Below are 21,773 nucleotides of genomic sequence, written 5' to 3'. Positions count from 1 at the left end.
TGGATATTATAGATATTCCTTAAATACTCATAAACTAAAAATGCCAAATTATGAACCAACAATGACATTTGCAAATCTCCTGTAGAGCTGCGTTGTTAGTATCTCTACTCCGCTATTCGGCACGAACCCTCTGGGTTTTTATTGAAATTCACCCCGCCTACAAATAAATAACTATGTACAGTAGTTCAACTAAATACACCGCCTACTTCTCCTTCGGCTCCCGGCGCATGACCCCGGAACCTCTTTGGTACCCTCCCTTCCACTGGTAACCATTCATACCCTCTGGACTATATCTCATCGGAAACTGCCCAAAATACTCCTCCTGGGGCATATAGGGCATGTCCGGAGAGTAGGAATAGATCATCTCGGGGTAATACACCGGAAGATACATGCCATCGGCGGGACATAGAACCGGAGGAGGCGGAATATGGCCAGAACCAGGAACCATGAAATTGGGATGGATCATTCCCGGGTAGTAGTTTCCGAAGTGGGGGTAAGCGGGAGGTGTAAAAGTCTGCACCTGCACCGCCTGAGTGCCCCGCCCCTTGCGCTGGTTGACCTGAGCAAATGAAACATGAATCTTATTCCCGTTGACCAACTTCCCGTTCAAGTTCAAAAGTGCAGCAATGGTCAGCTCGCGGGTTTTGAAGCACACAAAGCCGTAGCCCTTGGAGCCAGTATTCTCGCCTGAACCGCGGGCCGGCTTGGTGATGATTTTTGCCGAAACAATCTCGCCATGTGGCCGGAACATCGCATGGAAGAGCATGTCGTCGACCTCTAGCGGCAAGTTCTTGACATAGAGGTTGGTTTCCTGAAAGTCGGGGCTGCAACTGGCCATCAAAAACTTGAACTGAGGGTATGGGATGGCATCCTGGTGGGCCAAGATATGTTTTACCTGGGCGATCTGGATGCAGAGGCGGCTTCCGGGAAGAATCTCGTGCTGATTGAGCGCGAGGAGGGTCGAAAGGGCCTGTTTGTTCGTGGCGTATCTGATAAAGGCAAAGTTTCTAGGAGCTGTTCCGCAGTTATGAGGAGTAGTGTTTGGAATTGGGTTCGTAGTTGGAGCCATATCTTCCTGGAGAGGAGTCTTCGGAATGTAGCTATTCTCCACCAGATAGAGCCGGTTGAACAACGTCAATAACTCATTCAGGTGCACATTCTCGGGAATTCCCACCACATAAAGGTCCCTATACTCATTCAGCTGGTGAATAGCGTCAAGCTGCTGCTGCGCGTGGGTCCGCTCGCGCTTGCTCAAGTACGGATTCACAAAGAAGTCAGTCTCGCCAAAGACCTTGGTTCCGTTGAGTGCTTTGATCGCGTTGATCGCCGATTCGTGGCTGTTGAACTTGACAAACCCAAACCGGTGGCGCTCCAGCTTCACTATCACGTTCACGTTGTTAATCTGCCCGTAAGGCGCTAAAACGCGGTACAAGTCCGCCTCGGTGGCGAGCAGCGAGAGCCCGCGCACGAACACATTTCCAGGATGCGAGAGGCTCTCGGGGTATTCGAAGTAGACGGAAACGGAGGGGTGGTTGGCGGAGATGGCGGTGCGGAGTGCTTGGGCGTCCGAGGAAGACCCAAGGCGGAAGATAGCGTTTTCGTGGACAACCGGGGTGAGACCGGATGGCGAGACCAAGTCAGAGGAAGGCCCAGGGGAAGGAACGGAGATAGAAGTGGATGCCAGACTAGACACCAGGCGAGGGGTAGAGACAGAATCCAGGGCGGAATCCAGGACAGAGCCTAATTTGAATGATCTCATCGGGAACTTCATCCCGGACTGCATTTGGAGCTCTGCCTCTAGCTTTGGCCCATTGAATGACTTTGACGTTGCATACGACACAGACTTGGCCTCAAAGTAGATCCGATTTTCCCCTCCAACATTCTCCTCGGTAGGGAGCACCTGGAGAGACGGGTACCCATTGAGCACTAAGCCCCGGATGAAGTCTTTAAACTCTTCCGAATTCGTCTCACCTAGCGTATCGCATGTGCGTTCGTACGTCACAACAACGTCCACCACGTGGTTGCCCTGGCGGATGAGGTAGTCTCCGTCCACGTTGTCGTACTTGTCGTCGAACGTGGTGACATAGAGCTCGTCGGAATCAGGAGAATTTGGGTCCGAGACAATCTCGAGTGAGTCGATCTCGGGCATGGCGATTTCAAAAGTGGCCATGATAAGTGAAGTTTCAGGGGGATGAAATCCAAGGAATGTTTTCAACAGAGGGTTAGATATGAAGCGTAATCGGGTAGCAATTGTAAGAGAAGTTCTTGATAATGACTATATAACAAAAGTTACCAGCCAAGAGTATTTCAACAGAAGTAGACTTCAGTAAAAAGAGATTGTAGCAAAAATCTGACCTCTGCAAATATGTAGTAGTTGGCTTTGGAAATTGGCGTAGCACAGATCGGGTAGCTGGACTCGTTTTCAGATCTCAGCACCGAGAATGTAACTCAGAAAGACTATGCCAAAAAATTAAGTATTCCAACGCTGGAGTAACACTGGTTTAGTAAGCTTGGTAAAATATCTTTTTTTTTGGGTGGCGAGCAGGCACTGTGGTAGATGGCGAGGTTATGCAGAGTGGGGGGACGAAAGCCAAGAGGAGAACGGAATAAGGATAGTGGTGACGGTTTTATTATTACCTATTAGCCCCAGACTTTAAACACTCTGTAATGGACTTTATATAAAACCTCATCTTTCGGATCCAAGACCAACCCGTAATGAAAAAAATACTCTCCCGGGACTGCCTACGAGTATAGTTCCGCAGGACCCGGATTGGCAGGCGCATATGGTGCGTCATCTAGACCTAACGGGCAAAATCGGAGATCGGGAAAGGAAAACCCTACAAAAACTTGACGGCTCTCTTGGGTACTCTTGCCGAGCTTTCATTCACGCTTTCATACGGCTACTGTGAGTTTCCTGCTGCCGATCGGCCCGACTCATTGTGGATGTGTAATCGGCACCTTTCACATTTGCAGTGAGATGAGGGGTTGTTGGGTACAGATTTTCCCTCAAACGTATGCATGAGTAGGTTATGCAAGTTCGTTCACGTGCGATCTTCAGAAGTGCGTCCAATCAAGGCGCATGACAACACACTACGAGGATCGAGGAATACCGTATATGTCTTGGTGAGCTTTAACTTGATGTCAAGAACCATCTTGGTATAACGTAAACTATCTTAAACTAAGCTTTTGAGTGGTGGAGGTTAAGCTCGAACATGGATGTCAGATGATGCCCAGACTTACACTTGGCCGGTCTAGCCGATAACGTAGTGTTTCGCCACCTACCAATATATTAAACCATGTTACAATACAACCATGCGTGATATTCTCAGGACTTGATGCAAAAATGTTCACGTCAGGTACTAAGCCATGTTATGACAAGGCATTTAGCAGATCAAGGGTTGAGCCGGGCGAACCGCGAGACCTGAGAGTTCGCTATATGCAAGAGACGGCACTCGATGGTACACGTTTCAACCAGCTTATGCGGCGAGGAAGACATATACGAATACGGTTACCCCCTCGCAGCAGGCTTAAGGACCGCGGCATGGACCTCGGGCTCGGGGATGTCCTCGAAACCCTTCTCTATGACTGCCCCCATGACCTTGTAATCATCACCCTTCTGGAAGTCATCACTGACCTGCAACACATCCTTGACCTCTTCAATATAATGCTTCAACATGGTTTCGATCCCATTCTTTAAAGTTTCGCTGGACGACTCGCATGATCTGCATGCACCCTTCAACTTCAACAAGATGATACCTTCCTCGTGCTCTTCAGAGTTAATGAAGTCGACGTATTCAATGTCACCACCATCGTCTTGTAAGGCGGGCTTGATTCTGGTGAAAATCAACTCCTTGATCATGGCCACCAAGTCCGAATCCGAGTCGTTGATGTCGATATCCGGCGAAAGCGACTCGCTATCATGTCCCTCATTCATGATTGGCTGTCCATTGCTCAAAAACTCGGTCATCAAGCTGAAAACCTCCGGTTTAACGTCCATCCACGCGTCCTCTGGGTTCTTTTCCACTGTGATGAAGTCGCTGCCAAACATGATCGACTTTACCCCGTCAATAGTGAAGAGTCGGACAGCAAGCGGTGAGTGGTGGGCCTCGCGCGCCAGTAAAAACTCGATCGTTCTGTTTTCCGGGAGAATCGCCGTTGAGGGGAGGAACTTCAAGGCGTTTTCGTTCGGGGTGTCTGCCGTCTTGATGAATAACGTCCGCGCAAAAGCCGGCGATCTGCATTTGGCAAAGCTCCAGATTCGGTGGGAGGTTTGTGTGAGAAGCGACATAATGTGCCGTAAGCAGGGTTCGGTATATATATTAGGCCGTTGGGGTTTTATAAAGCTGGAGGCGCTATCGGATGACGATTTTTCGGTAGGAGATCGCATTTCTTTTTAGTATGTACAGGATACGGATGATTAGATGCGAGGGGAAGGGCCGTTGAAAAATGGAGGGTCGTTTCAGGTTCAGATTGGAGAGTACTTAGAAGCTTGGAGATATAATAGGATACGTGATTTAGGTCAACGATGGTATAATGGTCCTGGAGGCAAACCAGAGATGGTATACCTTGATGAACATGTAGAAAATTCCTAAAGAAATAATCTTTGGGCTATTACCCAATGGGGCGCCACTGTAATGCTTCCCCCCACAGTGTGTTTGCACATGACTTGTCACGTGGTACTATAGACCTACCGGCATCAGTTCAGGCTGTCATATATAACACATACTAGCTATAAGCGAGCAACCATAATAGATCTGACAAAATTTAAAACCGATATTTGTTGATGTATCGTTTCCCTATACAAACCTGGCTCTTGGACTTGCTCATCACTAATTGCCTTACGTACCATTAAATCCACCAGTATTATGAGGTATAGTGTCATATCGGACAGGAGGATACCAATTTTCTGTCATTAGCTCCAGTCGCTTGCTCCCATCGCTAAGTTTCATGCAGCTTTCCCTATTCATAACGTTTGGGACATAAATGCTAAATTCTAGAGGTCGTGCCAGTATAAAGGTCGTGTACTCGCAAATTAGGTGTCACTTTCTCGCGTGCGCTGTTGTTGTTTACCTTTCGCACTCATGTTTGTTTTGCCAACCTGCATCCTGCATCGAGCTCCCTGTGGCTCGCACCTGGTGCGGCTCACAGACTTCTTGTGCCTTGCCCCCGTTAGAAGCGGTCAATATCCTGCGGGTAAAACCAAGCACGGTGCGCGCACACCGGCATGCAGCACGCTTTTGTTGTTTTTCGTGCATACGGTGCAGTCTCAAGCCCGATATCTCTGCTAATCATGCGGTTTCTTGTGGGTTTGGGCTTGCGCCCACTTTTCTCCCGTCCATTCCCAACCCGTTTTGCTTGGTTTGCTTGTTGTCAATTCCCGTTTCCTCCTCTTCTGTATACTACTTTTGAAAACTCTTCTTCCTGAACTCCCTTCTCCCCCTTACTAAATTTATCTATACACCCCCAAACACTCTATTACAATGGCTCCAAAGACTAAGACCGCTATCGTCGCAGCCCCAGCTGCTGACTCTAAGACCTCATACAAGGGTATGTTTGACACCCCCACAAGCCCACTCCCCAGCAAGTACTAACACCGCCAGACAAGATCAAGACCGCCGTCACCATCTTGAAGGAAAGAAATGGTTCTTCGTATGTACAGTGTTTCGTTAGAAAAGACCTGCAAACAGATTACTAACCCTTAACAGTCGCCAGGCTATCAAGAAGTACATCCAGGCCAACTTTGACTCCAAGGCTCCTAACTTCGACTCCCAGTTCAACTTGGCCTTGAGAAGAGGTGTTGAAACCGGTGAATTCATTCAGCCAAAGGGCGCCTCTGGTCCAGTTAAGTTGGCCAAGAAGGAAGCCAAGAAAGCCGCCCCAAAGAAGGCCGTTGTCAAGAAGGATGCCCCTGTTAAGGCTGCTCCAAAGAAGGTTGCCGCCAAGAAGGAGGTTGCTCCAAAGAAGGCTGCCGTCAAGAAGGCTGCTGCTCCAGTTAAGGCTGCCCCAGCTAAGAAGGAAGCTGCCCCAAAGAAGGCTGCCCCAGCGAAGAAGACCGCGCCAGCTAAGAAGGCTGCCCCAGCCAAGAAAGCTGCTGCTAAGAAGGAAGCTCCAAAGAAGGTTGTGAAGAAGACTGCTGCTCCAAAGAAGAAGGTCGCCGCCAAGAAATAAGCATGACCACTTTACTCCAGTCTGTTTATGTATATTAGCTTCTTTAGTTCTTGACTCACGTGTCGCAACGTTCCCGGACGTGCTCAGCCACCCGGAACACTGCCGTTTCTTCTCTGCCCTTTAACTCCCTTTTTGTACTTTTAGTTTTTTCTTATTGATGTCCTTTTTTTTTTTTTTTAGGTAGGATACTCTTTCGGTTTCTTTTCTCTTGTTACGTGCAAAATTGCTTGTCTATGCTGTATGCAATGTATTATTCGCGTCTAACTAACCAGCCGTAGATTTATACAGGCCAGGCTAGATTTGTTGAGAAAGGTCCATAATATGATCAACACTCCGGTACCAGGCTAAATTCCCCGAATTGAAGAGAAACCTTTCAAAAAATGCGGATTTCGGGGTCTTAATAGCAGAAACGCAAAAGGGAGGTCATGCATGGATACGGAAAAACTGCCCCATGCATGTGTGACAGCAAAAAGATAATGACTTCCACGAGATTCGAACTCGTGCCTCCGGAGAGACCAGGACCTTACCCTGGCGCCTTAGACCAACTCGGCCAGAAAGCCAATTTCTTGAAAGCCATAATTGTAAACGCTACCAAAGCTAGAAGGTGCATCATGACAAAGACTGCTTAACCGCCAAAAGGCACAGATAATCAGTGTAGCGCTATCAAGTTCCGTATGCTGAATCGTGTGAAGAACGTTATAAACATTTACGACCCCACATAGAATAGCTTTTGCACAAAACCGTCTTAGCTTCCGAGTTTATGCATGGACTGTATTGAAAAACACCAGACGGCTTTCGACATTCGTTAAACCTTACGCCAGCCACTACTATCGATTCATCCACAATGATGCAAACTCAAGACCTCGACCCAGAGGGCTTGAGAACCCTTTTTTCAGATGCCAAAACCCTAGTCACGGACAATCTTCTCAAATCCCCGTCCACGGGCGTCGATATGAAGCTCCGGAGGAGACGAGAAGAGGCGGAGTTTGGGGGCATGCGACCACAGTTGGGACATTCCATCAGCTCGAGCAACCACGAAGCGGATAACAGAGCAGCCTGGAAGCTCTCAGGTGCTATGGATAAGTCCCTCTCGATGATCCAATCCGGGCTACAGTCCATCTTGTCGAAGAACACGGATCGGGCCGACTACCTCAAGGTAGTTATGCAGCACTATCGGTTTCTCGTGAGTTTCCTCTTGAACGTGATAGATGATGATGATTTGGAGGTCAAAATCAAGGGGTACGAGATTTTGCAGCTACTCTGCACCATCTTGTTACAAGCTTTTCCTTCGAAAGACCTGGAAATGGGAACAAACCGGGTGGCGGTTGAAACGGTAAAGATTTTCATTCAAAACAACATTATCTCCGTCTTTATTGAAGCGCTACAGCCTGGTTTGTACAACTATTTGCCCCTCAATTCCTCTCTCTCTGTCCAGGCCCACGCCAACAGCGACCTTCTCACCTTACTTAACCAGACGTACACGGTGCTAAACTTGTTATTCAGACTTCAGGGGTTTGCGAACCACAAATTGGTGAACACGAACGCCAGACCCAACTCTAAAAATGACTACAACACGTTAGTCGGAGAGAATTTGCTCATCCAGGGGGTTTTCAGGTCCCTCCCTTTGGCGATAAATGATACGTCCAAGACGGACGAAGGGGTGGTTTTGCAGAGCGAGAACGAGTTTTTGCCGTTGGAGACGATTTCGTGTTTGCTAAGCCACATGGAAACCATCATCCTCGACTTGAACGAATACACCTACTTGTACCTTCACAAGTTTGTGATCTCGTTAAATTCGGTTATATCGTCTCCAAGCATCTTCTTCTTGAACCGGAAGAACACCCAGAGAGATGTAATCGTCTGCCAGGCATTGACAGTTTACGGTCTTCTCATTGAGAGACTGTGGCTCAAAATCGCCATGCACCGGTACGACATTCTAGGGGGTTTGCTTCTAATGATCCAGTTGTACTATTCCATGGCCGATGTGGATTCAGTCAGTCCCGAAGTGATGTCACTTTCTAAGGATATTGTTCAGCTACTTGAGGTCCTCAGTCCTGGGAAGCCTGTAGATCGTATTGCGGAGTGCAAAAAGGTGGTGGATTCATTGGAGAGACTGGACAGTTACAAAAAGGCTCAGGTGTGCCAGTCAGTTCGAGAGCTATTGGGGGTGAGTGAATAAAAAGGGGGGATTCAATGTCATGGCCATGAAGGTATAACTGGTGAGGGTAAATGGATCAACTAGAGATAAAAGGCCCGGCGTCTGGGGTTAGAGCTGGATAGATATAATCATTCACTGTGGGATTGAACTATAGTTGGCAAATGAACGGAGAAGGTAGTGAAAGCTATCTAGAAAGGTACACAACGCGTCATTCCTGTTAATGAGCCATTTTGGCTATTCCAATCATATATTCTCTTTAGTAAATGTGCAATAATGTATTCTAGGCTACATTATAACTCTATCAGCTATGAAAACAATGGGGGGTAAATATGGAGGCACAAGATCCATCGATGGATATGTTACGATCAATAAATAAAGAACGGTCTGTTGCCAAATGAGGTCTCGTTAATATATCTCAGTATGTGATCAGGGACTGACAAAAGGACTAGCCTTTGAGATCAAACCCTATCATTGAGTACACCTGCCGTTAGCGAGTTAACGGAATTACCAATAAGCCCGGGGGAAAAAAAAAACAGACATATCAATTACACGTATACCAATTTCACCGTACACCCTTGACCGATTACTCCTGGGCAGTTTCTTGGGTCTGGCCCGAGGTCTGGTCGAAAAAGTCGAGAATGGCGCAGTTCGGGTGCAAAATGTACACCACCTTGGCGGCAACTCTCTCGGACATGGCGGGCTGGTGCGTTCTGCCCTCCACAAACGGTGGATCTGGCTGCTCATCGTCCTCAATCGACACCTGCATCAAGATTCTGTCCTTGACCAAGCGCTTCAACACCTTTAATGTCAATTTTCTTTCCTTATTGTATTCCTCTTCGGTCTCAATCTCTGCCTCCTTCTGGGTCAAGAACCATTCGATAATTTCATCCGCAGTGAGTCCCTCGCCTCCGGCGTTATCGTCCTCACTCACCCTTCTGACAAGCATGTTCATCATAGAAATGTAGGTATCGTAAGAAATGGTGCTCTTCTTTGATTCCCTGGCAGGCTGCGACTGAGAAGCCGGAGCCACGGGCTCATCTGTATTCTCAGTCGCATCTTGGTCGTCATCGTCATCCACCTCCACGTCGTCCTTGTCGACTCTGATAATGGACTGTCTCAATAAGTCGTACGCCTCAGCGACAAAAAGCGTGTTAATCTCCTCAGCACAGTTGGCTCTGGCGATGGCCTCACTCAACCGGATCATCGACTCCAACTGTCTGACGGTGATGCGGTAGGAACTTCTGCCAATACCCTGGGCGTCGTCCGCCCTCAACTCCTTATACCGTTCAACCAAGAAGTTTCTGGCCTCTTTCGTCATCTTGGGCTTGAATGTCTTGGCGTAGTTGATGTAGCGACTCAACTGCTCGGAGGAGTACGGTGGGTTGATCGCGGCATCGCGGCGCATGTGCAAGTCGACGATGTGGTTGGCCAATTGGGTATCAATACGCTCGTTGCAGTCGTCCAAAATGACAAAAAACAAGTCGAAACGCGACATGATCGGTGCTGTCATCGTCAAGTTGCTCCGCAACCCAACCTTGCGGTTGTAGCGACCGTGGATCGGGTTGGCGGCCGCCAAAATGGAGGTACGCGCATTCAAAGTGGCGTGGATCCCAGCCTTGGCGATGGAAATTGTCTGCTGCTCCATTGCTTCGTGAATCGCCACCTGGTCGGTGATGTCCATCTTGTCAAACTCATCGATCGCACAGATCCCGTTGTCTGCCAACATCAACGCCCCAGCTTCGATGGTGAACTCTCCGCTTTCCTCGTCTCTGACAACTGCGGCCGTCAAACCAGCCGCCGTGGAAGCCTTCCCAGACGTGTAGACCGCTCTGGGCGAGAACCCACAGACGTACTTCAAGAACTGCGACTTGGCGCAAGACGGGTCTCCAACGATACAGATGTTGATGTCTCCTCTCAAGTTGATCCCGTCAATGGTTTTTTTGTGCACCCCCCCGAGCATTTGCAACAACACACCCTTTTTGACCACCTCGTGCCCGAAAATCGCCGGCGAAATCGAGCTCACCAACTTGTTGTACACATGGTCATCCTTAACCATTTCCTTCAAGTCGGCTAGCTCCTGTTCGGTCAATGACTGGAGGAAGAGCTCCTGGTCCACCTTATCGTCGTCTGTCTTGAAAGACGTCTGCGTGTCTTCCTCCATGGTGTTGCCCTTGTTGATCATCGAGGACACGTGGCACGCGAAGAACGCGATGCGGTACGTCAAGTCACGTACCCCCAAGCTTTTCAACCCGGAAACGCCGGAGTTTAGGTCCGAACCAGACCGCCCGTCACGCATCGATGTGGGCTTTACCCCGGGCAAACCTAACTGCGAGACGTCTGGGATGACAATTTCCGTCCCTGTGAACTTACAGCGGTCGCCTGGCTTGGCTCTCTCCACCGCATCGCCTCGCAAGATCACATCCAAGGTTCTCGGCATCGACCCGGTGGGAATCTCGTTCGGGTTCTCCTGGATCCTCACCCTCTGCCAATCCAAAAACTGTGACTTTGGAATCTGCAACGTCCAAAAGGCCTGGTTCCCGCAATCAGGGGTCGTGCACGATGTTGGCTCTGTGAACTTGAACACCTGCTCAACGCCTTCGATCGTGGTTTTGCAAAGGTCGCATTGGAACGTAGCCTTGTACAACTCGGGCCGCACCTCCGACGTTCTGGTAACTGTTCCGGAAATCGACATTAACGAGCCGATCTTGTCTGCTCTGATGTCTCGGATTCGGTTGACTGTAGGGAGGTTGTAGAAGGCAATTTGGAAGACTCTTTCGTAGGACTCCATCTGCGACGACGTGGTGGACCCGCTGGTGGTGCTTTCCATCCCGTCCCGGCCTTCAAGCGCCGACGCCACAAGCAAAATGTCCGGCGCGTGGCGTCTGATGCAGCTGCGCAATCCCTGGATCAAAAAGGGGGAGAAACGGTAGTACAGGTCCGAGATGGCGGTCGCCAACGACCCGTTCTCCTTCTGCAACAAGTGTTGGTAGTCAATATACATTGTCAGCATTTCGTATTCCTTCATCGCGTGAATCTGTGCCACATAGAGCCGCCCGTCGTAGTTGTCGTGGGCCGTTTCAGCATCCACGTACTCCTCAATAAACTGCTCAAAGTACTCGCGGACCTTTTCACCGGTCACATCCACCACGCGGGGGACTGCAACCATGCGTCTTCTGACCGCTTCGATCGGCTGGGAATCGTCATCCACCTCGATGTGCTGATTGGTTTCGCTGAAGTCGCTGAAAAGATTCGAGCTGTGCGCCGCTCTGGCCTGGCCGATGGAGGACGGCGGCTGTGACGAGTTGAAAAATCTTCCGGGAGAGGAGGCGGCTGGGGAAGACATTGGATGATGAATAATAGAAAACAATAGGGGGGTGAAGGATAATGACGAGAAATAAAGGTTATGAAGAACAAAAACTCGAGACGCGTCGAGTTTTTCGTGTCAATGCAATTTAGCCCGATTAGGGAATATTTAGATACTTGTCGTTACCCGGCAGATGCACGTACATGCGAGATGGAATGCGGCTCATGCCACAAAGCCACGGACTTTTCTCCAATGGGCTCTTTGCACTTTGAAGGGCTTAAATTGGTAGTCTGGGCGTATGTTTTCTTTACCAATTTTGAAAAACCAGGAAATCAGAGTACTACCGAGAAAACAAATTGATTTACAATGTATGAAGTCGGGCATCTAGATGTGATCCTTTACGCATTCCTCGTGTCTGTGGTTATCATCAGAAAGGACGGAATAGCGTCCTTCGTGAACGTCTTTTTAGGAGGGTTTTCCCCCTTTTTGTGTATGGTTACTGAAACTTGAGTCTATGCTATTTTTTTTTTTTTTTTTTTTGAATTCATTACTAATCTCCGGTAGTCTGGGAATGGCCGCGACTTCTCTACCAGAACCGAGTGTTGACCCGGGTCGGCCGATGGTCGCAGGTAAATCTCAGAGCTTCCGACTTTGAATATTCTACCATCCACTTATTGCGGCTTTTCATGTCCCGGGTTACCCCTGACAGCAGTTTGTTGTGGTTTCGGTCGAGCTGGGCCATTGAATGGACGCACATCGTGAGGGCGTTTCTCAGAAAGGGCGGCTTTGAGGAGGTGGACATTCTATATACCAGGGTAGAGGGGTTTGACGAATTTAAAAATGTCAAAGGACTTTGGATTTATTCCAATAGTGCCAGAAAGATGCACGGTGACTACGATATTATCCACTACTATATCCCAGGTGGAGGTTTTATGGTAGGCAGTGCCTACTTGTATCTCGAATTTATGCAATCATACACCCTAGCCTTACTCGAGCAGGGATTTTCTAACCCCGCCATCTTTGTGCCAGACCTCACCTTGCTCCCCGCTGCTAGTTATCCGGGACAGCTATCTCAAGTCTCCAATGGGTGGAAGTATCTTACGAAAAACTACCCAGGAAGCAAGATAATCCTCTCTGGTGATTCCACAGGGGGGACGCTAGCGCTCGGGTTGTTACTCCACATTGCCAAGGCAAGCGTCACTATTGAAAAATTCGAACAATTAGAAAGAGGGTTGGAAGACCTAGAAGCACCAGCTTCAACTGAGAGTAGAACTCTGGTGGATAACCCGATCACCTCACTAGTCAAGCCCCACGCGGTGATGATAATTTCTCCAGTAACCTCTTTCAAGGGTGGCACAGATGACAGGGTTGCCAACGAAGATTTCTTGACCACAGAGATATTGCGAAAGTGGGGCAGTTACTACATGAAGAATGCTGACCCGCTCGACTTCTACCACAGTCCGGGGGAGTGTCAGGATGACGATCTCTGGCGTGCGGCCTTCCCGGAAGTTGGAATGATTGTAACCTACGGCGAGAATGAACTTGTGAGAGATGATATTGCCAGTTTCTGCGAGCGCATATCAAAATGTGGCAAGACCAAAACTATCAAGATCGAAGGCAGTATCCATTCTGGGCCAATCTTGACCTTCTACACCGAAAGAAAGCTCGAAGAACGCGAACTTCACGTCCACGTCTTGGCGTGTAACATCTCCAGAATGCTTTTGTGGGAAACTGAAAGGTTTCTAGACCAGCACGATAGCTTGGTCCACGCCGGAACAATTTGACCGTTGCCCATCCCGGGAAGCAACTTGCGACATGGTACGATGAAAACGCACTATCTACAGAATAGGTAAATATGGACAAGTTTCATAATATATACATCTAGATCTGCTCCTTGTAGGACGTGTGAACCTCGGTAACGTCTTCGATTTCGCCCAAGGCGGCCATAATCTTGCGGTTGACTTCCTGGTGGTCTTCGGTGACATCCTCAATCACCATGTCTTCCTTAGGGAAGTAGCCGGTACCGGCATCCTTAACCTTAAAGCCCTGCTCCTTCAACAGATTTGCTACCTGGTTAACTTCGGTGAAGGGAGTGATGATTTCTGCCATGGACTGCGGTGGAAGTAAAAGGCCATTGGAGTCTCTCTCGGTGGATTCGGTGTTGAGAGGTAATTCCTGGACATCATCGGCTCCTAATTCGATGGCGGCCTCGAAAATTTCGTCAAAGGACTTGTCGCCCATCTCGAAATCCACGTAGCCCTTTCTGTCGAAGATGTACAAGGTTGGGGAAAACGACCCGTTGTATTTGCTGAAGGCATGCTTCACCATTGCCACACATCTGGCCTTGTTTGGGGTGTACGCCTCTACAATAAACGCAACGCCCCCAGCACCAATACCCTCGTACAATGTGGACTCTGAGGGGACGTCGCTGGTGGCACCCTGTCCGTTACCTCTGGCAATGGCGGATTCCACAATCTTCTTGGGTACGTTGGAGGCCCTGGCTTTGTCAAGTAATGCGGATAGCTGCGGGTTTTGCTCCATGCCGTGCTGCTTCACACAAACACTGATCTGGCGGGCAAGACGGTTAGCTACGGCCTGACGCGCAGCGTCGTTCTTAGCCTTGTCATGCTTGATGGTAGCCCACTTGGAATGGCCCGAAAAGACAGCCGGGGAAGTGTGAAACGAGGCTTGTGAGATGCTAAAGGTGATACACTGGTTCCGGAAAAGGGTGGGTCTAAACATTTGGCGTACCAGGAGTCGTTCGTGATTCTGGATTCTTTATGCTTAATTTTTTTTTGGCAACCGCTTACGCCTGCCGAGTGCGCGATATCATCGACGCCGGTAGCGACACGCCGGTAAGCGAACGTCGATACGCCCTCCTTGATAAGTAAGGTGGGGGGATACATATGCAACGTTAAGAGTAGCATCCACACCATAGCTGCAATGTCCACTGATTCATTCAAGAAGAGAACCTTGCTAGCCGTTCTTGCGGACGAGGACACCGTCACCGGTTTATTGTTGGCGGGTGTTGGCCAGATTACCACAACCCCAGGCAAGGAGAAGAACTTCTTGACCATCGACGCAAAGGTCACTGACGAGGAAATCGAGGCTGCGTTTGAGCAGTTCACCACTAGAGACGACATTGCCATCTTGTTGATCAACCAGCACATTGCCGAGCGAATTAGATGGAAGGTTGACGCCTTCACAGCGGCGTTCCCAGCCATCTTGGAGATTCCGTCCAAGGACCATCCGTACGACCCAGAAAAGGACTCCATTTTGAGAAGAGTCAGAAGATTGTTCGGGGAATAAACGACTTTCACCAAGGAGCGCATATTTCTGTCTCAGTTTCGTAGATTGTATTTGGTATAGAAGCTTACTTCAATTCATATTATTGTTAACGGGTGTAAGCACCGTAGTCAGGAAGCAACGCCAGGGCGAGATAGCCTACGCTGAAGCTGCATTAGCTTATTGTAATTACATACACACAGAAATCAATAATATAACAAACGGGCTGAGAGAATCTAATAGCCCTACTTCTTACCCTTCTTATTCTTCTTCTTCTTCTTTGCAGAGGTGTTGGTTTGCTCTGGTGTAGGAGTGGCATCGGTATCTTCCCCATCAACATCCTCCGTTTCGTTCACCTCGTCTTTAGCCGCTTCTTGGATAACGGAAGTGTCAACCTCAGTGCTCAAGTCTTGTTCTGGGGTCTCAAGCGACACAGATTCAAGCTTTTCTTCCACGGACTCGGCGGCTAAAACAGCTGGCATCTCAACTGGCTCTGATGTCAAGGAAACCAGTTCTAAATCGTGCGGCCCTTTATCCGGTTGGGATGACTCTGAATCAACGGATTTTTCAACTGGCTCGGAAGTCTCTTCGCCTGCTTCAGTTTCGTCAGTGGCACTTTGCGTTGGCTCTTCCGTAAGCGTATTACCGTTGGCTTCCTCCACTGGCAACTCGGGAACCGGGGAAAGCTCTGCGTTGCTCTCCTCTGCAGGGGCTAACGGCAGACTCTTATCGTTCCCGTTTACACCATTGGTCTCATCAACCGTAACGTCGGCATCCTCGTGCATTGTCGACTCACCGAGCGGCGAATCTTCTTCCGGCTTGGTGGTTGACAAGTCTCTGGAGGAGGCTATAGCAGCCACCGAGGCATTGTCAAACTCCTCCTCCTCCTGGCTGCTGCGTTGTGTGTTCCCAGGGACTTCCTTCTTCCATTCGTATCTCTCTTTAATGGCAGCTAAATCCGCATCGAGATAGAAGCCTCTGACCCCGACGAGCCTTCTCTCCAACTCGCACGCCTTCAACCATTCCGGTCTGACAATTGGAATGTTGCCGTCATTGGCCCTCTGCCATTGCTTGCCCTTGCCCACCGTGCACACGAAGTGGGTTGTGTCGACCTTGACGTTGTCCTGCACCGGTTTCGCGCCCATCTTGGCCAATACCTCCTCAATGTCCTTTCTGGTGATGCCATCCTCTGGCGCGAGGTCGCCCACACAGACAGTGATACCTGACAAGTCCGTCATCTTGTGCATGGTTAACTCCACTGGCTCAGACATGTATATCCCTGAAGTGGTGTCCATTCTCAACTGGAACTTGTAGGTCTGCTCAATGCTCAAGCCGGACAATTTGGTGGTGGTGGTTACCAACGGACTTGGGATGTTGCCCAAACGGATTCCGTCCTTGAATAATGTCAAGGACTTGATAGACGCGGAGCCCAAGTCCAACGACTCCCACTCGAGCACCGTGGAGGTTTGCGTGATGTTTTTGACCCGCAACACCGGCGCCTGCGGTTCATTGGACCCAAAGGTCATCAAGATCTCGTCCTGAATCCGGCTAAACTCAGCAGCTTCTGTGGCTTCGAGCTCGAGATCGCGGTTCACGTTGATCTTGACGATCGAGCCGGCGACAACCCCGTTAGGAAGAAGGATAGTAGGGAACTCTATGAGGTGGTGGTCGTCGGTGAGGAGAAGCGCAAGTGACGCGTCCAATTTGGCCACAGTTAACGAGACTTCAATCATGGCGTGTGGATGTAAATTGAGAGAGAGAAGGGTGTTTTGAACGCATGTGTTTTTGGCTCTTTTTGCTGCTACGTATCAGATGTCGCGGTTGGGTCTCCCACAGCCTTGGCTGTATGCAGGTCGTGGGAATGACCGTAACCCGAGTGTTGCAAAGAACCAATGAGTGGTATAAAATCAATGCCCTGTCTTTTACTGTACACGAGAGAGAGATATAATCTGGAATTCTACACCATGGATAATAAATATAAACAATATTCAGGGTCTAAAGAGATATGAGGGTGTCTGAACGGCATCATCAATGGACGGCGATGGGTCACCCAACCGCCACCGCAGTTAGATGAAGAAAAAGGAGTGTTTAACCATGAAGATTAGTTGTCTTCATGCTTCTTGATGGTTTCTTCAAGGATAGACAACTCTGGGTTTCTGCGGAGTCTCAATTCTTGGTCACCGGCAAAGTGCTTGGTGGTAAAGAAAGCAAGGGCTAGAGATGTTAGTATTCCCAAGGAGAGAGAGCATCGGAAAACAATAGCAGGTCTGCAACGTTGGCCGTGGGTCGCATCCTGTTTGAGTTGACTCAAGTTATCGGTGGGGTACCTTGACTCAAGCTAGCAGTGGGATGCATCGATAATCTGCTCCAAACAAACGTGGTACATCTTCAAAACAACGTGAGGTGCATGGAATAAGCCCTCTCGCGTTCGTGGACAACTTTCCTCGCCAAAAAAAAAAAAAAAAGAGTAGTACTTACAGCCACAGGCAAGTGCGGTACAGATGGCTAATGGAGTCAATTCGACTGGGAATGGCAACTTGAAACCGGACTTCTTCTGGGCGCTGAACAAAATTTGGGAGGCTCTCATGTTAAAATATGTGGTGAATGAGGAGAATAGATAGTCTTTGGCAGGGTTTCGATATCAGGCTTGGTTTATAGTAGCCTCGCGTAGAATCAGCTCATCCTTTTTCCTGGGAGAGTCGAATGGGCCAATAGTGGAGCGGATTTTCACTTTTTCCTGGTGGCGCACGCCCTGGACCGCGCACGACTACATTTTGCTTGCCTTATGCCGAACCTTTACGTCATATATATATTCCAAACCCTCTCTATTAGTTGTTTATCATACCCGGGAACCAATGCTATACGATTTTTTTTAGCCAATTTACTTCATAAACCCCTGCCGTTGTGTCTATATACACCTCGGTGCAACGTCAGGACGGGCGGCACAGCTAAAGATGCACAAAAAAGTCCTTGATTTCATCGTAGACAAGCCAGCTGACAGCCATGGAAGGAACAACCTTGTACAAATTCGCCGTCAACCCCTTGTACGCACCAAAGAAACCCTCTTTCTTGAAGATGCTCACCAATGCATGCATCACACTGGTGTATTCGTACCCTAACTGGCCCTTGCACATGCCCTGGACTTGGAATCTCCTTCTGAGCAAGTCAAACGGATAGATCAAGGTTTGGGCAACCCCACCAGCCACGGCACCGCTGAGCAATCTGTAGAGCGGGGCGGACGGCGATTCCGGGATGAGCTCTCTCAACTTCTCGTAGACCGCAAAATTGATAGCAACGTACGGAGCCACCCCAAGGGTGGTGGGTACGATGCCCCTGTACCAGCCCAACACGCCCCCTTCCGCACGGTAAATGTCCTTCAAAAGCTTTATTGCCCCGGGAGGCTTCGTGCAGGCGGCCTGGGCTCCGTTCAACTGCGACAAAGACGCGGTCTGGATGGAAAGACGGGCTCTCACAAGGTCAAGAGGGTAGGTCACGAGCACAGAAAGTACCCCAGCCGCTCCACCGGCCCATAATCTGGTGGAAGTATCTAGCTCCGTCTCGCCTGGTTTCAAGGTTGACACCTTGATCTTTTCAAACGTAGCGAACTGGACCGCACTATACGGAAAGATTCTCACACAGTTCAACCCGTTACCGCGGAACAACCCTTTGAACCCCTCTTCCCTGTACATTCGGACAATGGTGGGAAAAATCCCGTTGTAGGCAGTCGAACAGCCCAACCCTTGAACCTGGAACAAAATTTTGGCCCTTTCAAACGGCGACACCACGGTACGGGACACTGCCCCGGCAATACCGCCTGCGAGAAATGATGCGGTAGAGTCCTGGTTCAACTGGTGTCTCGTTTCCAAAAAAACCGACGAAAACTGGAGGTTCTTCTCTTGCATAATAGCTGTGGAAGGCATGAGGGTATGGATGCAAAAGGTATATCGGTACAAAAGAGTGAGTGTATATGGATACAAAAGAGCGAGTGTGTATGGATGTGACGGGGACGCCAGGTGCTCTAAACAGTTGGTGCTTAAGCCAGTACTGTAATGAGCAGAAATGCGAATATTTAAACCACTAAAGGCTTTTATTTGGTGTAGATAACGGGTAGCTTGTATATGGAAGGCTTCTAATGCTTCGCCGCGCATGTGCGAATTAAAGCAAGAGGTCACCACTCGTTTCTGAATTTTGCCCGTTCTGTAAACTTGTTACCCCGGACTTTAAAGTGAGGTTTTTCGACGTCGCTTTTCCGGGTGCCGTACTCTGCGCGCATTGCCTGTACCCGCTCTTGTCCGCCTGCACCCGCCAGTCGGCCCCTCCCAGCCACGCCCGCTTTTGGCGGATAACTGAGGCGGACAGAAGGATTATTAGACTTTAGTTTGCATCGTATGCGGGTTACGAAATCGAACACTCGTAGTGCCTGCCGTTGATCGTCACAGCAATGACTCAGGAGGGGGCATTCGCCAACAGGTACCTGACAGCAGTCTACGGCTTCAGACATGATGCTTAGCGCTCAGTCGTTATGATAAGCAAGAGTCATTTGATGTGCTGAGGTATAGTAATACCTTAGGCATTTCTAGCAGGTGCTATTCTCTGCTATTACTATATAAAATTGCGTGACCCCGGAAACTCCCGACCGGGTTATAAACAGAGGCAGACACACGGACATGTGTTTGGAAGATGAGGTTATATGTATATACGCAGTGCGTTCGTTGAGTTTGGATGCGGTTATAACCTATATACTCAATCGCAGTTATTAAGAAAATGCTAACATATTACCGTCGGATCGAAGGTTCAAATGTGAACCGGAAGGGTTTGTGGCCATTGCGGATTAGACATGCAAAGAAAAAGAAACCCAAGGTGATTATTCGAAAGGGCTCTCACAAACGCTACTAGAGGCATCTCAAGCTTTTAGTGCCTTCCTGTGGCACAAAATAGTCCGAATGGTCTCAATCGGCGCAAATGGGATAGTGGTTTGCATCACCCCTTTCAGTGAGTGTGTACCTCATCTGACATACCTTAGCTTTCACTGTAGTGCTCATCTACTTCGTTTAGGAGTCATAAGCTTAGTAATTAAAGTATAAATGTACACAGTTCAACTGTTTACTTCTTGGATAAAACAGCATCAATCGCCTTAACCAAAATATCGGCGTGCTTTTCTTCAAACGTCAAGGTTGGTCTCAATCTGACGGAGGCCTCCGCGCAACCACCGATGTTGACACCGGCCATCTTCATATCAGCCAAGAACTGGTTCCTCTTGGCACCGGATTCCAAGGTCCAGGCGATGAAAGTGGCGCACTTTTCACCTCTCAAGTTCTGCATATCCTTAGGGTACTTGGCTGCCAATTTGGCCAATTCCGCGTACAAGTAGTCACCGACGTCGGAGGTCTTGCGCACAAGGTCGTTCTTGACGATTTCCTTGGCAATGGCACCGGCAAGGATCATTCTGGCTGGGTCACCACACCAGGTGTTGAACTGTCTGTATGGCTGGTTAGGAGTGATTTGCGGGTTGTTGTAAAAGTAACCGGCGGACTGGAACTTCTTGGAGAAGGTGACGATGTCAGCAGCTGGGCTCAAGTTGAACTTTTCGTGGCCCCAGAAGGCCCCAGTGGCACCGACACCGGTCTGCACCTCGTCAATGATCAACAACGACTTGTACTTTAAGGTAATGTCACGCAAGCCCTGGAAGAAAGAAGCAGAGGCGTGGTTGTCACCACCCTCAGACTGGATTGGCTCGATGATCACACCGGCAATTGGAGCGTGCCAGTTCTGGAAGATGTCTTCGACTATCGCCAAGCATCTCGCATCCTCCTTTTTGTTGGCATCTTCGTGGTCGCCCAACGGGTACTGGTAGGCTGGGAACTGAGCCTTTGGCCACTTGAAGGCAGGCAAATCAAGCTTGTGGATTGGCTTCGAGCGGGTGACGGAGGCAGAGGCAAACAATCTTCCGTGGAAGGCGTTTTCGAAGGACAAAATCGCCAACTCTGGAGCACCTGGAGCTTCGTTTGCCATGACGGAGGTTTGTTCGTCCTTGGAGAATTCAGCGTTGTAGCCTCTCTTCTGGGACTGGTAGTACATGAAGGCAGCCTTGAAAGCCAACTCGTTGGCGTCAGCACCGCACAAACCAGACCAGAGGAACTTCTGGCCCTTTGGAGCGGCCTTCAACACGTCTCCGGCGATTTCCGCCAAGTCAGCACCAGGGAAGTTACCCTGGGCTGGTCTGTCGATGATGGCTCTGATCATTCTGTCCGACTTGGCCACCTCTCTCAAGGCTGGATTGTTGTAGCCGAGAGGGATGGACGCGATCTGAGCGTAAACGTCCAAAAGCACGTTGCCATCCACGTCAACAATGTAGTTACCGGTAGACTTGGTGTAGTCAGCCACGAAGTACGCGTGTCTTTCGTCAAAGACCTGGCCTAACTCCTTGATCTTTCTTTGAGATTCAGGGCCAGGGATGGTGGAAGTGACCACCTTGGGGGCGGTTGGCTCTTGTGGAAAGTACTGTTCAGAAACGGTCATTGTAACTGATTCCTCGCTAGAATGTGAAGAAAGGAAGTGAAGGGAGACTGGGAAACAAAGAACGGAGAGGAGGGTGACGAGGAGGTATTTATACGTCTTTAGCAAACCAGTCCAGGGCAACCCCCCGCAGCCTCGTCGGAGATCACATCTTGTTGGCGAAACACATGCGCGCGGCTACCAAGGTTTACCCAGGCCGTCCTTATCCGATGTGGTAATATAAGCGCAGCGAAACCAGCGGCTTTCCCAATCGGGGGTTAGCCGCTCGTGCGGCTCGCTTTTTTTTTTCACAGTATTACATTCTGTAAGTGATATATCCAGGTCCCGCCAATAAGCGTATGC

General features: G+C 49.4%; 12 protein-coding genes and 1 non-coding gene across 13 annotated transcripts; 4 read left to right on the top strand and 9 right to left on the bottom strand.

Annotated features, from left to right (window-relative positions):
• Window positions 1-16: 16 nt before the first annotated feature.
• On the bottom strand, window positions 17-2,610 carry BABINDRAFT_163320 (uncharacterized protein). The gene has a single exon (XM_019129838.1). It carries the CDS (start codon window positions 2,168-2,170, stop codon window positions 203-205), a length of 1,968 nt encoding a protein of 655 aa, XP_018982917.1. The 5' UTR covers window positions 2,171-2,610; the 3' UTR covers window positions 17-202.
• A 1,003-nt stretch (window positions 2,611-3,613) lies between these two features.
• On the bottom strand, window positions 3,614-4,219 carry BABINDRAFT_21626 (uncharacterized protein; the record flags this gene model as incomplete). Its single annotated transcript, XM_019131269.1, has 1 exon — window positions 3,614-4,219. A coding segment is annotated over one exon (606 nt), but the record flags the coding sequence as incomplete, so codon positions are not given.
• A 1,234-nt stretch (window positions 4,220-5,453) lies between these two features.
• Window positions 5,454-6,386, top strand: HHO1 (histone). Its single transcript, XM_019129837.1, has 3 exons — window positions 5,454-5,547; window positions 5,601-5,649; window positions 5,706-6,386. The coding sequence occupies exons 1-3, from the start codon at window positions 5,481-5,483 to the stop codon at window positions 6,166-6,168; spliced, it is 579 nt and encodes a 192-aa protein (XP_018982915.1). The 5' UTR covers window positions 5,454-5,480; the 3' UTR covers window positions 6,169-6,386.
• Window positions 6,387-6,645: 259 nt separating this feature from the next.
• On the bottom strand, window positions 6,646-6,728 carry BABINDRAFT_t323. The gene has a single exon. It is a non-coding gene; the product is annotated as a tRNA-Leu (tRNA).
• A 174-nt stretch (window positions 6,729-6,902) lies between these two features.
• Window positions 6,903-8,655, top strand: BABINDRAFT_96222 (uncharacterized protein). The gene has a single exon (XM_019132996.1). It carries the CDS (start codon window positions 7,013-7,015, stop codon window positions 8,345-8,347), a length of 1,335 nt encoding a protein of 444 aa, XP_018982914.1. The 5' UTR covers window positions 6,903-7,012; the 3' UTR covers window positions 8,348-8,655.
• Window positions 8,656-8,909: 254 nt separating this feature from the next.
• Window positions 8,910-11,669, bottom strand: MCM6 (MCM DNA helicase complex subunit; the record flags this gene model as incomplete). The annotated part of the gene is made up of 1 exon (XM_019130904.1): window positions 8,910-11,669. The coding sequence occupies one exon, from the start codon at window positions 11,667-11,669 to the stop codon at window positions 8,910-8,912; it is 2,760 nt and encodes a 919-aa protein (XP_018982913.1).
• Window positions 11,670-12,074: 405 nt separating this feature from the next.
• On the top strand, window positions 12,075-13,512 carry BABINDRAFT_163316 (uncharacterized protein). Its single transcript, XM_019129836.1, has 2 exons — window positions 12,075-12,120; window positions 12,195-13,512. Exon 2 carries the CDS (start codon window positions 12,317-12,319, stop codon window positions 13,412-13,414), a length of 1,098 nt encoding a protein of 365 aa, XP_018982912.1. The 5' UTR covers window positions 12,075-12,120; window positions 12,195-12,316; the 3' UTR covers window positions 13,415-13,512.
• BABINDRAFT_41271 (uncharacterized protein) lies at window positions 13,512-14,372 on the bottom strand (the record flags this gene model as incomplete). The annotated part of the gene is made up of 1 exon (XM_019132017.1): window positions 13,512-14,372. The coding sequence occupies one exon, from the start codon at window positions 14,370-14,372 to the stop codon at window positions 13,512-13,514; it is 861 nt and encodes a 286-aa protein (XP_018982911.1).
• A 201-nt stretch (window positions 14,373-14,573) lies between these two features.
• Window positions 14,574-14,939, top strand: VMA7 (H(+)-transporting V1 sector ATPase subunit F; the record flags this gene model as incomplete). The annotated part of the gene is made up of 1 exon (XM_019130903.1): window positions 14,574-14,939. One exon carries the CDS (start codon window positions 14,574-14,576, stop codon window positions 14,937-14,939), a length of 366 nt encoding a protein of 121 aa, XP_018982910.1.
• Window positions 14,940-15,000: 61 nt separating this feature from the next.
• CHS5 (Chs5p) lies at window positions 15,001-16,670 on the bottom strand. The gene has a single exon (XM_019129835.1). It carries the CDS (start codon window positions 16,646-16,648, stop codon window positions 15,161-15,163), a length of 1,488 nt encoding a protein of 495 aa, XP_018982909.1. The 5' UTR covers window positions 16,649-16,670; the 3' UTR covers window positions 15,001-15,160.
• Window positions 16,671-16,830: 160 nt separating this feature from the next.
• On the bottom strand, window positions 16,831-17,570 carry BABINDRAFT_15287 (uncharacterized protein). Its single transcript, XM_019127243.1, has 2 exons — window positions 17,394-17,570; window positions 16,831-17,129 (listed from the first exon to the last, which is right to left on the bottom strand). The coding sequence occupies exons 1-2, from the start codon at window positions 17,500-17,502 to the stop codon at window positions 17,017-17,019; spliced, it is 222 nt and encodes a 73-aa protein (XP_018982908.1). The 5' UTR covers window positions 17,503-17,570; the 3' UTR covers window positions 16,831-17,016.
• Window positions 17,571-17,700: 130 nt separating this feature from the next.
• On the bottom strand, window positions 17,701-19,080 carry BABINDRAFT_163314 (uncharacterized protein). The gene has a single exon (XM_019129834.1). The coding sequence runs from the start codon at window positions 19,061-19,063 to the stop codon at window positions 17,864-17,866; it is 1,200 nt and encodes a 399-aa protein (XP_018982907.1). The 5' UTR covers window positions 19,064-19,080; the 3' UTR covers window positions 17,701-17,863.
• A 623-nt stretch (window positions 19,081-19,703) lies between these two features.
• UGA1 (4-aminobutyrate transaminase) lies at window positions 19,704-21,603 on the bottom strand. Its single transcript, XM_019129833.1, has one exon. The coding sequence runs from the start codon at window positions 21,432-21,434 to the stop codon at window positions 20,019-20,021; it is 1,416 nt and encodes a 471-aa protein (XP_018982906.1). The 5' UTR covers window positions 21,435-21,603; the 3' UTR covers window positions 19,704-20,018.
• Between the last annotated feature and the right edge of the window lie 170 nt (window positions 21,604-21,773).

Source organism: Babjeviella inositovora (assembly GCF_001661335.1).
Source record: "Babjeviella inositovora NRRL Y-12698 unplaced genomic scaffold BABINscaffold_14, whole genome shotgun sequence".
Classification (NCBI taxonomy): Eukaryota; Fungi; Ascomycota; class Pichiomycetes; order Serinales; genus Babjeviella; species Babjeviella inositovora.
This window is presented reverse-complemented; position numbering and strand designations above follow the sequence as displayed.